Source organism: Eriocheir sinensis, chromosome 38, assembly GCF_024679095.1.
Source record: "Eriocheir sinensis breed Jianghai 21 chromosome 38, ASM2467909v1, whole genome shotgun sequence".
Classification (NCBI taxonomy): Eukaryota; Metazoa; Arthropoda; class Malacostraca; order Decapoda; family Varunidae; genus Eriocheir; species Eriocheir sinensis.
The window spans coordinates 7050582-7065911 of record NC_066546.1 but is presented as its reverse complement, the minus strand read 5'-3'; the positions used below and the strand labels follow the sequence as shown (position 1 = coordinate 7065911).

The 15330-nt window shown below is 42.6% G+C and overlaps 1 protein-coding gene across 1 annotated transcript; it reads right to left on the bottom strand.

The window, feature by feature from the left end:
• Nucleotides 1-4139: 4139 nt before the first annotated feature.
• On the bottom strand, nucleotides 4140-12175 carry LOC127008610 (protein N-terminal asparagine amidohydrolase-like). Its single transcript, XM_050880828.1, has 6 exons — nucleotides 11933-12175; nucleotides 11483-11590; nucleotides 10539-10639; nucleotides 9807-9968; nucleotides 8981-9264; nucleotides 4140-8661 (listed from the first exon to the last, which is right to left on the bottom strand). The coding sequence occupies exons 1-6, from the start codon at nucleotides 12057-12059 to the stop codon at nucleotides 8523-8525; spliced, it is 921 nt and encodes a 306-aa protein (XP_050736785.1). The 5' UTR covers nucleotides 12060-12175; the 3' UTR covers nucleotides 4140-8522.
• Between the last annotated feature and the right edge of the window lie 3155 nt (nucleotides 12176-15330).

The following is a 15330-nucleotide window of genomic DNA, read 5'->3' as shown; positions in this document are numbered from 1 at the left end:
ATTAATGGGCAACTCTAAGGTTTGAACACGATTAATGATGCTTTTAGAGACTTTGATATAAGAAAAGAGGAGAACAAAGGACTTTTTGCACCTGTAAACGTAAACAGATCCCTAAAACTAGTTCCTAACCCTTCAAAAGCACTATTTAAAGGGAATTCTCAAACTCCATGGGTAATTCTTAGGTTTGAATGAGTTTGAATGTCTTTAGAGACTTTGGTATAAGAAAAAAGAGAATGAAGGACTTTTTGCATCTGTAAACGTAAACAGCCCCCAAAACTAGTCCCCACCCCCTCAAAAGTGCTATTTGGAGGGGAATTATCAAACTTCAATAGCAAATCTTATGTCTGTGTATGATCAGGGATGTTTTAAAGGCTCTGGGTAAGAATAAATCAGAAGCAAGGACTTTTTCACTTGTCAACGTAATTATCAAACTTCAATAGCAAATCTTATGTCTGTGTATGATCAGGGATGTTTTAGAGGCTCTGGGTAAGAATAAATCAGAATCAAGGACTTTTTCACTTGTCAACGTAAACAAATAAAACCGCCCTATACTGGTCTCCACATCAAAAGTGCTATTTAAAGGGGAATTCGTACACTAAACATTAATTCTTTGTTCTGTAAGTGATTAAGAATGTTTAAAGCCTGTGATGTAAGAATAAACCAGAATCAAAGACTTTTAACAACCCCCTAATTATTAAACTATATATAGCCCCCACCCCCTCAAAAGTGCGAGCTATTTAGAGGGAAATTCTCAAACTTCATCATCAAATCTTAGGTCTGAATATGATTAATGATGTTTTTAGAGACTTTGATTTAAGAATAAGTAGTCGACGAGAATCAATCAAGGACTTTTTCACCTGTAGGTACCTAAACGCATCAGTCCCCCTTATTAGACTAGTTCCCACCCCTTCAAAAGTGCTATGTCAATTGAAGGGGAATTTTCACACTCTACCGTGAATTTTTTCCCTGTAACTATGTGCAAGGATGTTTTTAGAGGCTGTGATGTAAGACTTAATCAGAATCAAGGACTTTTTACCAGCGTGGTCATATTGTGTTCGCCATGTCATCTGCCTATTAACAGAAGGGTTCTCAGTGAAAACGTAACATCTGGCAAAAAAAAAGTAACATTTCTTTTTTCTGATCAGGCGTTTGAAAAGTAGCCCACATTCATCTAGCTATATACCTACTGTTTATCCGACTATATACCCGTCACCTTATCCTCTCCCGGCTAATATAATCATTGTCTGAGAGCTTTTCTATAGATTAAATCTGCATCAAAGAATTCTATATTGCTGATTTGAAAAACAACAATTAACCCAGCCTTAGGGAAATAGGCAATCATTTGTCACAACCGAGTGAGTAGGTTACATCATAATTGAACAAATTGCAACTTTTCGGTTTTGATGGTCATAGGAAGAGGGGAGGGGGGTGAGGAGAGGTTGGTTGAGGGGAAACCAAGGAGTCTAGAGGAGATATAATACTCTAGAATCCATGGGGGAACCGGCCAGGGGAAGGAGAAGGAAATGGGATGTCACTCACTTCAGGATGAGGGGCGCAGTGCTTGGGGTAGGGGAAAGATTTTCGATATCAAGCACTTATACCCTTTTATTTATATATATATATATATATATATATATATATATATATATATATATATATATATATATATATATATATATATATATATATATATATATATATATAAAGTTGCTATGGCTGTGTTCATGACGTCTACACAGTTTAAAATCTTGTCGAGTTAATAATAGAAATAGAAAATGAGAAAAAATATACGTCTCAAATTCCCTCTGGCGACATTCTTTTCCTTGTTCCGTGTGTGTGTGTGTGTGTGTGTGTGTGAGAGAGAGAGAGAGAGAGTGTGCCCGGAAATGTTTGGTGAGGTGGATCACTTTCAAGTTCAAGGCGTGCAGGTGGCCGCTCGTATGTGACTTGTTTAGATACTTTGACATTTACTATACAGAGAGAGAGAGAGAGAGAGAGAGAGAGAGAGAGAGAGAGAGAGAGAGAGAGAGAGAGAGAGAGAGAGAGAGAGAGATGCTGGTGGTATGACTGTAAACGCCCACATACTTAGAAATAATACTTCCACATTATTGCCTAAGATCTATAAGTAGGTCGATCACACGTACAATATGGCTCTCGAGGAAACAAAATAATAACTGTGTAGCTGCGTATATTTTGACGGACATGGGACAGTATAACAAGTAAACCAAATATACCTTACCACAATATCTGCGTTGCATCAATTTTGAGTAATGCATTCCTATAATTTATTTATGTGTTGTACCTTCCGAATAACCACCAACAACTTCTCCCACTCAACTTTCCATTTCTCTTCATAATTTCCCAGCCTTTTTCCCTTTTTCTCTGCCCTTCTCTCCTCTCCTAAGAAGCATATATTTTTAACTGCTATGTGGGGATGTCAGATAAGCTTTAACTCTATCTGGCTGTAAGTTCTGTTCAGATTGCCTTTGATAAGTGTTTTAATAATAATGACCCTAACATCATATAGCCTACCACACTTTCTTTCAACATTCACGTCATTCGGCGGGTTATTGGCTGGTATTATAAAACACTCGCTTCTCACATTAACTATTTCTAAAGGTCAGAGAAGTGATCAATCAGGTTCTAATGAGTGTTTCTTTAGGCTCATGCTACTGAAGAAGGGTCAAACTACCATCAGGGTCATAAAACTACTACTGGAAATGCCCTAAACTAATATGAAAGCCTTGCCAAAGATGTGAACCTGGGCGACGAAATCTTTTAAAATACGATCGTTTGACTTCACTACCTTTTTTTATGGTCAAGGAGACAGCTCAAGGGAAAGAAAAAATAAATATAAAAAGCCTGCTAATCACTGCTCCCATAACGAAAGTAGAAATGAGTGACCAAAAGAAAGAAAGAATGAAAAGAGTAAGCTACTATACAATGGACGTTACCAATCTCTTTTTACCTTCAGTGTGGCAGGAAAGTTACTTGACGCCCCTACTCCAGCTGCTCACACGTCCCTCCCTCGCCAGAGCCCATAGTTAACTAGCAGCAAGTCAGATAGAAAGGTTCACCAACGCGTCATTTGGTTCGAAGCTTCGGATAGAGGGTTATGAAGCTTCAAAAATGCTCGAATGGTTTAAAAAGCTCGCACGTGAGAAAGACAGACAGACTGGCCCATTTTTTCAGACGCTTTCAGCTCTCACAACTATTTTTGAAGGCCACAAAGGAGATAGTCGGGTTCTCATGACTGTTTTCACATTCATGGTGTAGAAGCCTTGTCAAACCACTATAAAGGCGGCTTTACACCTGGCAATTCTTAGTCGGCAATACAGGCGCGGCTGCATTTTTGGTCTGGGTCTGGGAGCCCTTCTCGCGGCAAGTTCTCTGCAGCTGAGCGCGTCCGTCTTGTATTGCCGACTGGCGGCTGAGTACAACATGTCGGCGCCAATAAAACAAGAAATGACAGATACTGAGATACAGACAACAAGATTTGGAGCCAGGAGGCCGAGGTGGCATTACTAGAAGAAGTGAGGCAGCATAGATACTTGTGGGACCCACATGATAAGCTGTATGAGAAGCTGAGTCTACGCAAAACAACTTTTGAGAGAGTGGCAGCAACATCCGAGAAATGTTTATCTCTTTGCGAGATATCGAAGGAGGTAAGGAACGATTATTTTCGTGTATTATATAATCACACTTTGTAATGCCTGGGGGTTGCGATGGCATGTTCCTCCCTTCTCCTTTGTTGTTAAATGCAACAATGAACAATCAATCAGTCAATACTACTGAAGGTAAAACTCGTTTACTTAAAGTATTTCTACAATATTAGGCTAATGGACCAAACTCATTGTGGTTTTAATATATGGTTGTAGCCTTTTGGGGTGTCTGGGATGAATTCATGCCCTCGCATTTTAGCAGTTTACGTCTTGATGCTCCCGGCGGCTCCTCCCACGTGTGAAGGTACTTGCTCCCGAGAGCACCCAGCTGGTCTAGCCGCTAGATCGTCGCGGCTGTATTGCCGGCCAGGAGTTGCCAGGTGTAAAGCCGCCTTTAGTGGCTGTGAAAGGAAATGGAAATGGGGGTGAGACAGCATGGGCCAGACCCACTAGAATAAGGAAATAAAAAGACTTGAGTTTATTGTTTTTTCAAAGTGTTTATTGTCTTCTACTTTCCCAACTTTCATTACTTCAGGACAGCTCTCGGCTCCTCGTCCTGTCACTGAGCCACACATTCGCTAATAATCACTAATGTTTGGTACAATCTGTTTTTTTGTATATATCCACTACCTAATTATATACATTTAGAAGCATTATCCATACCCATGTTTTTTTTCCCTACAAAGAATGAAATTAGCAACTAATACATGACATTCAAGTGGGATCTTTAGAGTGAAAGGAATGAAAATTGTTATGGAATATTAAGTATGTCTGCAAATCGTGTTTGAATGCTGATGCAACAAACAGTTGCCTCACAATGTAATCCTAAACACTGAGCCACATATAATCCTTCACCTTCCCTGCACAAACATCACTACCGTACTTCTTTTTTGGTCACCTGGTGGCCTCAGGTGTGGCTGAAGGTGGTGTTCATGGAGACCCGTCAAGCCAGCACACAACACCCCTTGCCATGCTGCGACAGGCTTATCTACTTTACATATGAGGGAGTTGTGTATGGAAGCAGAATAATATAATTCAGCTCGACTTATTTAAGACACTCATCTCCCCATCAAAATCCAAGCATTTTCTCATCAGAGTTCTGATACCCAGTTTGTGAAAATCTCCAGGGTGCCTTTGACCCAAAGACACTCTAGGACTTTATAAACAAAGGCTTTTGTCCTACAGTTTGTAAACCAAATGACAATGTTTCATACGCAGCTGCAGAAAGGTGTACATTAATTATAACAGCATGTAGGAAAAAAGTGTGCAGTATAAAGAGGGTTAAAAGTCTCATATGAGACAATGTACTAGCTTTTGTGGTAATAGTAGTAATAGTAGAAGTAATGGTGGTAGTAGTAGTAGTAGTAGTAGTAGTAGAAGTAGAAGTAGTAGTAGTAGTAGTAGTAAAAGTAGTAACAGTGGTGGTAGTAGTAGTGGTAGTAGTAGTAGTAGTAGTAGTAGTAGTAACAGTGGTGGTAGTAGTAGTAGTGGTAATAGTAGTAATAGTAGTAGTAGTAGTAGTAATAGTAGTAACAGTGGTGGTAGTAGTAGTAGTGGTGGTAATAGTAGTAATAGTAGTAGTAGTAGTAGTAGTAGTAGTAGAAGTAGTAGTAGTGGTAATAGTAGTAATAGTAGTGGTAGTAGTAGTTGTAGTAGTAGCAGTAGCAGTAGTAGTAGTAGTAGTAGTAGTAGTAGTATCAGAAGTCTTTGTTGTTGTCACTATTGTTGTTGTTGCTTTCCAGTCATCCAGTGCAGGGGAATACACACCTCAGGCCTAATCCACACTTGGTCGTAAGTCTCTATCAGTTCACTGTGGAGACGCTACTCAACCATCGTGGAGAGGCAGGGCGGGACAGCCTTCCGTTGTGGCGTTACACTTTCCTTCCCACACGGCAGGTACTACAAGAGAGCTCACAGACTTCACTAAGGACACTCAGCATGGACACACTCGCAGGCACATCCAACAACATTTCAATATCAAGCACTTCATGGAAACCAATGTACGTGGGGAACAATAAGAGAAAGGTGTTGTGTTTCCAGGTGTTCTGTGTGGGTGTGGGTTTGGGTTCGGTTAGAGCGACAAAGGTCCTGGGAAAGTATTTTAATGAGTTTAATTTTCGTATGATAACAGAGTTCAGGAATAGAACAGTAATAACTCTATAATTTCCTTCACTGGTAAGAAAAAGAATAAGAAAATTAAATGGGAAGCTTTTATAATATTCATCAAAGGGAAAAATCTTTTCATGCTGTCACTCATGACACCTGTTACCTTCTTGTTCCCTCTGAGAATCCTACACACAGCCTCAGGACAGCTGGTCACCCGTGTTGGCTGAAACTCGAAAGGTGTCATGGCAGTGTGTGCTGAGCACACGTCATCCATAAATAAATGTGATGACTGTTATCACATTAACCACAATAATAAGTATTCATAACCATTTACATGCAGCCAATTTCTAATAGTTTACAGTTTTTCTCTTATATACAAGAGCTTGAATTATATAAATGTAAGGAACTAACAACTTTACCAAGACAACAGCAAATTTGCAAAGTAATGTAATCAAGTTCAAGAATGTTCTTGCCGTGTCTGCAGCCATTTTGATCTTCATGAGTTTCAGCCAACAGGACCGTGAGACAAACACTTCACTTAAACTATCTTCAAAGAAAATTTAGGAAAATAATAAGAGAATCAGACAAACACACACATACAAATTGAAGGAGCAGATGTGACAGTGAGGAAATGAACAAATACAATGAAGGTCTAAAGTTTATATCTATGCAGAAGTGAATAATATAGAAGCCAGAGTAATTGGGACAAGTTTACAGTAGGTAGTTTCTACAACCAACACATCAATCCAGGAACACCTCTTCTCTCGGAGACCACAGTACACAGTCTCAGCCGTCTTTTATGAACAGTCTTACCCCAATAGAAAATAATTTAAAACAAGCTATACCAAAATGACTGCATTTAAAGAAAACCACATGGAGTCAAGAAGCAAAATGATAAAAAAGTAACAATAAAAATACAAAACCAAATCATAAATTAATGATGGTTGATAAGCAGCACCTATGAAGCTCAAGTTCTTCTTTATGTGCCTTGCTTAACCTAAAGAAATGCAGCGCTGTCTCGCACACCAAACATGAGAATGCACTGATGCCAACACAAAAAAATCTTCACTCGTTTCAGCTTCACCAACTTTCTTTTTTTCCTTTCCATGGCAATGTTCATACTGTGGGACACTTCATGGTGTGTCCTCAGTATCTTCCATCATCATACCACACCAGAAAACATTTATATAACATCGAATCATACTGTCAATCAGATCACCATGAGATTCCTTCTACTAAAGGGTAAGAATCTATATAATTAGCAATACACAACTGTACGGTATCTGCCATCTCTAAACTAAACGAAAAAACTGCTTTATATTTTTCTAAAGGATATCTACACACAGAAACAGGGGTAAAGACAAAGCATACAAAATAGTAGTATATTACATGGCGAATTCAGAGTACGGAAGAGAAAAAATTATTACGAACAGTTTAGTCAACATTAAAATGGGCTCCATCGAGTATCCTTCCATCGGTGGTGTAAAATAAATGAAAGTGTTGTTGGCAGATGAGTGCTGGTTGATATGAGCCTGATAATAATATAATTGTTCTTGCTTTCATATACATATTTACTACAGCGGATTAAATAGAGAACGGTCCACAACCAGCACTCTCTGAACTACTCGGAAGTCTTTCAGTTAATTTACTCCAGCGGTGAGAAGTCAGCTTTACTTTCCTCAAGGATGTGTAAAGACTCCTTGCCTGCTGCCATAGTGACCAGCGCACGGCTCTCTGCCCGGTGTGGCTCACCTCGTACAGTCAGATTGAAGCGCCTGAACACCCCTTCAGGTCCCCCCACCAATGGCTCCATTGCTCTTTATATCAGCATCAAAAACAGAATCAAGAGTAAAATCAAAAACTACTTCCACAAATATTTCCCATAATCTGGCTCAAGTTGTCTCGTTTTTTCTGAAATGCATCTGAAACATCTATCTGTGCACACATGTGGTGGGGCTGATGTAACTTGCAATCTGACTGTATGTGTGGCTATGCACTTTATGTTTTTACAATATGCATCACTATATACAGAAAGCAAGTCTTCTTCACTCTGGTTACTCATGAATCTTAATTAAGACAAAAAAGGCAACAAAACTATTATGAATATAGGGATTATGACCCCAGCCTGGGGCGTATATTGCACCTTGGACGAGAGAGAGAGGGAGCGAGATAGAGGGAAAGGGAGGGAGGGGAAGAGACAAACCTTATCCCAGGTGAATGGTGCATCCAGACCCCACCTGCTGCCTCCACGCCCGCCCACGCCCGCCCACGCCACCTCCACGTCTACACTAACCACATTTCCGACATGTTCATTAATCCTAGAAACAGTAGTAGTGGTAGTAGTACAATAATTAGTCTAATCAAATGCTAGGACAAATGCGAGTAATAATTATGTACAGTTCACATTTGTCGGGTGAAGAAATTGTGGTAAAACTTCAATAATTTACAGTTTCCCCTAACAACTACACAAAACATTATGACATACGGAATGGAATGAAGGAGAGGACAGAAAACCGAGCCGTGCAGCGCCAGAGGCTGAGCAGCGGCGGCGCGCGAGGCGGGGGTGTGGGCGGCGTGTAGCGGCGGGCGGTGGGAGGCGCTCTGCGATTTGGCACGAAGAATTCTGGCGGCCGGTGCAGGATTGCGGGATGGCGACTGTGCTCCGCCGCTGAGCCACGTCGCCCAGCCAGGTATTCAGCCTGCCCCCATGCCTTCTGGCGGAGGAAAGGGGTCGTGGAAGGGGGAGGAGGATGGTCACAACTGCGAGGCCTGCCACGTGGGCATGAAACGCTCCTTGACAGGGTTGAGGAGCGGGTCGTCATAATGCTGCCCGGGGTTGACCACGGGCGGGACGGCCAGATGGGTCTTGAGGCGGCAGTCCAATTGCAGGGAGCTGTACCTGAGGGCGGGGTGTGACGTGAGAACATGGAATGACACGCTGACACTCAAGGCCGCTCATAACATGTGGACGCACAACAAGGCACTTGAAGGCAGAAACAATCCATGATCTCTTACTGGGCATAAACAAAAGAATCATGAATGAACTTCCTGCTATTTAACACTGAAAAGCATTAACTAGATTTAATATAAAAAATAAACACAAAAGGTGAATTATAACTAAAAAAAAAAGATTTATTCAACTATAAAACAAAAGAGAATCTGATCTTGAAGAAGACTAATTGCCACACAGGTGACACACAGCCATGACTCACCTGTGGGGCACAGAGGCACCCCAGGGGGCAGGGGAGAGGGCGGCCGGGGTGGGTGGTGCCGAGGTGGTGGTGACGCCGCCGGCCTGCGTCCATGCCCCGGTGGCGGCCACGGCCTGCACGGCGGCCTGCACGTTGGCGTCGGGCGTGGAGTCATTGTTGTTGGGCAGCTCGGCGGGAGTCCAGGAGCCAATGTTGTCCCGGCGGAAGTAGTGCGGCCGGTTGTCGGGGAAGATGGTGACAGCGGGGAAGGGGTGCTCCTTGATGTGCTTCAGGACCTCACGCACCTGAGAAAGGGAGAAAAAAGTTACCCCTTGCACATCACCTTGAGCCCACTTGGATTTGTATGATATGTGCGCACACTAAAAGGCATTTTAAGAGTTAGGACACTGCATACATGGCAACTGAAAGGCATGTGAAGAGTTAGGTCATTACATATATGGTAACTGAAGGGCATATAAAAGCAGCATGAAGAGGTGAAACATTCCTCAAGTTATGAAGAGGTCAGTGCTCGTGATATATACAATCACTTTTACACATTCATAGACTCCCAGTCAAATGAATAGGTAACAGTATTGTGCTGATGGTCTTAGCAATACATTGCAGATTACATCCTTTGGAAAACCTCTAGATTTTAGCAAACTAGCAAATGACATCTCAAACTTTAAAAGAAGAAAGAAATTACAGAAGCGTCCAGTTGCAACAGACAAAGACTGGATTACTGAAAAAGGAAAAAGAAATACAGAAGCATACAGTTTAAAGAAGCAAAGATTGGTGAGCTTCAAAACCGAGTCTCCGTCCAAAACGAAAGTACAGTGTTGGCACCCACCATCTTGACCCATGTGGGCCCCTCCACCTCGGGCGTGGTGGAGAGGCACTGCAGGATCACGTCATCCGTCTGTTGCAGCAGCAGCTCCACCCCGGCGTGAGGCTCATAGTTGAAGGGTCCGATGCGCAGCAGACCCAGGGCACAGTCGTACACATCCACCATCTGGGGAAAAAGAGATTGATTACAAAACCTTAATTTAAACAAATACAAATGAAAATTGAATTCATAAACTTATATATCAAAAATCTTAAAAAAACAAGTGGTTTGATTATACAACCTAAAAGACATGCAAGAAAAACAATAATTAGTGCTTTGAATTATTAGAAAAAATGTAGTCATCTAAAACCAACTGATTACACAACCATAACTGAAACTAATTCCATGTAGCGATAAGTTTAATTCCATGAGCTTGTAGAACATCAAAACATTAAAATATAAGTGCTTTGATCATACAGCCTAAAATATATGCATACAATCTGAAAATTACTGATACTGTTAAAAAAATAATCTAGAACTGACACTAACATCTTCAAGTGATAAATTTGATTTCATAAACTTACAGTACATCAAAACACTAAAACAACAACAAAAAGCAGCTTCATTACACATCCTAAAACCAATATACACACTCTTGAGCATAAGAAACATTCGTGAAAATCATCTTTAATACCGTATGAACCTTTCCTCAAGGCTTACATGTGACTGTCCACCTGGAACCGCCCTGACCCTCACCTGCTGGGCTCCTGTGAAGATCCTCGTTGAGCGCAGCACCAGGTACGGGCCCTTGTCGGTGAAGGTGGCCGGGAAGATCTTGCCATTCTGCGTACTCACTCCTGCAAGACACCCCCAGGATTACTGCGTGACCCTCGTAATTACCACCGGCGCTTAGTAAAGCCTCGTAATGCCCTTCATCAGTTTACCATTACTATTTATCGGGCTGTCTTGCATGCTATTACTTCTCCATCAGCATATTCTCCTTCATTACCATTCCGTGGGGCTCAAAAGGCTACTTAGCTTGTAATTTAAGTCGTGTTGGAGTAACTAATACAAGTGATTATGTGATGCAGAGGTTCATGACGGTATTAAATGGAAGGGAGAGTGTGGGGGGGGGTAGGGTAGGGGTTAAGAGAGAGAGAGAGAGAGAGAGAGAGAGAGAGAGAGAGAGCAAGGGGAGGGTGCTGCTAATTATTTAAATTTTTATTTATTTATTTCTGTCTATTGCGCCGTTATGCTTTCTTGGTGGGGCCTCATGGTCGGCCCCAGCTTGTTAGGCGCAGGCAAGTGTTTATGGTGGCGCCATCTTGCTTGGCTCATGCTGCCCCTGGAGCTCATCTTTGATCCTCTCTTTTTGAGAAAGAATCTAGAGTCCAGGTTGATAGGTGGTCTTCAGGACAGCATGTAGGTAGTCTTTAATCACTTGGCGGTGACTGAAAAATCACAGCTTGTGGCGGCGGGCGGGACGCGAACTCACGCGGCGCCCGCACGCTGACCGCTCAGCCAGAAGGAAACGGAAGGGTGATGCTAATTACAGGGTGGAAAGGAAAAACGTAAGGAAGGGGAAGGGTGATGATGGTGTGTAGGATGGAAGGAAAGTAAGCAAGGAGGCAGAAGAAATTTCAAAGATCGGAGGGAAGGAGCAAGGCGGGCAGGGAAGGTCTGTGCGTGTGGGTGCTCACCAATGCCCTTCACCATCGGCCAGGAGATGTTGCCCCGCAGCGTGGTGTTGGCCTCCCCCGTGCACAGCAGCAGCAGGAGGATGTGTGGCGGGCTCTTGTGGAAGGCGTCTGGAACGAAAGAACGAAGTGTAGATGAGAAAACTGTACGTGCTATGCTTACTGCGGTTACGCCTTCAACATATTAATATACGTGTGTCACACCACCTCCTCTTCCTGCTACTACTACTACTACTACTACTACTACTACTACTACTACTACTACTACTACTACTACTACTACTATTACTACTATTACTACTACTACTACTACTACTACTACTACTACTACTACTACTACCACTACTAACAATAATAATTAGTACATTCTTACCCTCTATATAAACAAACATTAAAAAATCACCCGTGAAAAGCACGCGTATATACTCGAGCTCTCAAAACGTCTTCACTTACTCAGGAGGGAGAGCGTGACCTTCTCGCAGATGCCACGGACGTCCTGGAAGCCCCCGACGACGCAGAGCTCGAGGCGGCCTTCTGTGTAGCCCATGGAGAGCTCATTGATGCGCGTGAGGAGGTGCATCACCCCGTCGTCGTGGGAGCAGATGTGCAGGCCGCTGAGACATTCGTCGTGGCTACACTTGTCGAAATGGGCGAGACCAACGGCGCCCGAACCTGCGGAAGAGAGTCGAGATGAGTGGATGGGATCGGAAAAGAGTTAATGGGTCATGCGAAAATACTAAAGGAATTCCATCGCCGCTCGAACCTACGAAAGAGAGTTGTGGTGAGTAGATGGGTTAGGAGAGGCGTTAGTGGGTCATGAGAACAGTTGTGGTGAATGGATAGGTTCGGAAAAAGAGTTCGCGGGACATGAGAAACTAAGCAGACTGTTGAGGTGAGGAAATGGGATCGGAGAGGCGTTAGAGTGTCATGAGAGGCTTCTAAAAGGATTCTAATACACTCCGAACCTACGAAAGAAAGTTGTAGTAAGTGGATGCGTTAGGAGTGGCGTTTGAAGGTCATGATTCTTATAAGATGCTTCCACTTATCACTTCACTGTAAAAAAAAGTCTTCTGAGGGGATGATAGACTCTGTAAAGGACGTACACTAAAGGAAAAGGTTGTGGGTCCTTATAAAACGTTACATAGACCTTGTTATGAAGCTTTATGAGACTGGGGAGTTAAAAAGAAGTACATGAGTGGTATAAAAGGTAATTATAGAAGGCATAAAAGAGTTCTGAGGGGATGAAGAAACGCTGTAAAAGATCGTACACCAAAAATAAAAGGTTGTGGGTAGTCATAAAATACTATAAAGACCTTAATGAAACTTTACGAGACTGAGGAGTTTAAAAAAAGAAAGTACATGAGTAGTTTGAGGTATTACAAAAGATATGGAGGAGTTCCCAGCCTTAATAAAAACCTGGTTAACCTTAAATAGGGGAATAAAAACGACTGGAAAAAGAAACTGGCCTCTTCACTTGAGAATATACGACCCAACCCCATGGATAACCTAAACAACCAGAGGGAGACTATAGATTACAATGGAGGGTTTATGGGGCGCCCTGAATGGTTATGGGAGGTGATGGAAGGTTATGGTATGGTTATGGGTATTTATAGAAGGCTTGATAAGGGTACGGAGGGGTATAGGGGGGGGAGATGGAGGGGCATGGATGGAAGTGGGAGGCTGTGAGTGAGGCGAGCGACCATCCATTGTTTGTGAGATCTTACACGTAAAAAAAAAAAAAAAAAAAAAAGTACGAAAGGTGTGTTGTGGAAAGGATGGTACACCTGTCCTCCTCCTCCTCCTCCTCCTCCTCCTTTCATTCCTCCTACTCTTTTTTTCCTCTTCTCACATGATTCTCACTCTTCTTTTCTTTTTCCTTCTTGTTCTTCTATTCTATTCTCCTCCTCTTGTACTTCCCCTTCCCTTCTTCTCTCTTCCTCCTCCTCCTTTCATTCCTACTACTCTTTTTTCCTCTTCTTTTTGTTCCTCTTTATTTTCCTCTTTTCACGTCATTCTCCTCCGCATGATTCTCACTCTCCTTTTCTTTTTCCCTCTTCTTCCTCTGTTCTATTCTCCTCCTCTTTTACTTCACCTTCCTTTCCTCTTCCTCTTCTCTCTCCTCCTCCTCTGTTTTTCCTCCATTTTTCTCTTTCTCCTTTGCTTTCCCTCCTTTTCCTCTTCCTCTTCTCTCCCTCTCTTCCTTTCATCCATCTTTTCCCCTTTCTTCTCTTCTTTCCTTCATTTTCCTCTTATTCTCTCTCTCTCTCTCTCTCTCTCTCTCTCTCTCTCTCTCTCTCTCTCTCTCTCTCTCTCTTTTATCCATCCCTTTCCTCTTTCTCCTTCTTCTTTACCTCCTTTTCCTCTTACTCTTTTCTCCCTCTCTTCCTTCTATCTATCCCTTCCCTCTTTCTTCTTTACCTCCTTTTCCTCTTACTCTTCTCTCCATCTCCCTTTTACCCGCTCTTTCTCACTTGTTCTTCTTCCTCCTCCTTTTTCCCTCCTTTTCCTCTTACTCTTCTCTCCCTTCTCCATTCCTTCTCTCTTCTTCCTCCTTCTCTTACTCATTCTCTCCGCTTCGTCCAGTCTTCCTCCCTTTCTTATCCCTCTTTCCTGCACCTCCTCCTCCTCCTCCTCTTCCTGCAGGTGATATATGCCAGGTGGCTTATAATCAACTCCCACACATCACCTGTACCTTATGGCGCAGGAATAATATGTAGAATTCAGTACTTTCACCCTCGCCGCGAGATTACACGGGAAGGTGGGCGCTAAGGGTGAGTAGTGACGCCGTCCACAACTGACCAAGAGCTGTTTATGCAATTTCGGCGAGGCTTTGTATCACCCGGGGTCTGCTAGTGAGGCGGCGGGGTGCGGGACTGACTCATAAGGCCAGTTTCACAGTTCCCCATGATGGGTTAGTAAGCTCCCAAACCAATACCAGAGCCTTCGAAATTTCCTTGTATAGTGTCTGGTGTTTATGTTTAAGTTCACAAATTTGATGAAACTATACTAGAAAAGTCTTGTGTATTTAGTGTGGCATCGAAGACCTCACAGTTTTGGATCGTATGGGATTCTATAGTTTGGTTCGGGCTGTTACGAAGACACTGTGTTGGACTGTGAAATCGACTCATATTCTTAAACCTTTCGGGGCCCAAGCTCACATATTTGACACGGCTTTCGTAGGACTTTAGAGCATTTCCAAGGGTAGTTTAAGGACCCTGGTGGTGGTTTGACCCTTCCTCTGCACCAAGAACCCAAGAAAACAATAATGAGAACCCGATTGATCCCTTTTTTTGGGCTTAGAAATTGGTTGATGGGAGAGGCGGGAGGGACTTTCGTAGGACTTAAGAGCATTTCCAGAGGTAGTTTAAGGACCCTAGTGGTAGTTTCACCCTTCCTCTGTACCAAGAACCCAAGAAAACACTCATGCGAACCCGATTGATCCCTTTTTTTGGCCTGAGGAAATGGTTGATGGGAGAGGCGTGAGGGTCTGAGAATACTGACCTGTGCTTTCCGGGGTTTTTAGAGTGTATAAAGCGTCTAGTCTCCTTGGTAAAGCTTTCAGTGCCCGCCAAGACTTCGTAGAGAGAGGAGGTTCTTGTGTGAGGAGGAATGGATGAAGGTAAAAAGATAGGCAAGGAGGAATTGGTTGTGTTTTTCTATATGTGTTTTTTCCTTCGTGTTCTTGTATTATATGTGACGAAAGAAGAGAATGAGAGACGGATAAGTAAGGGATAGGTTAACATTTTCTTACTGTCTGTTTTCTTTCTGTCTATCTGTCTGTGACGAAAAAAGGGATGGAGAGAATGATAAACGAGGGAGAGGTTGGGTATTTCCTTCCTGTCTATTTCTTA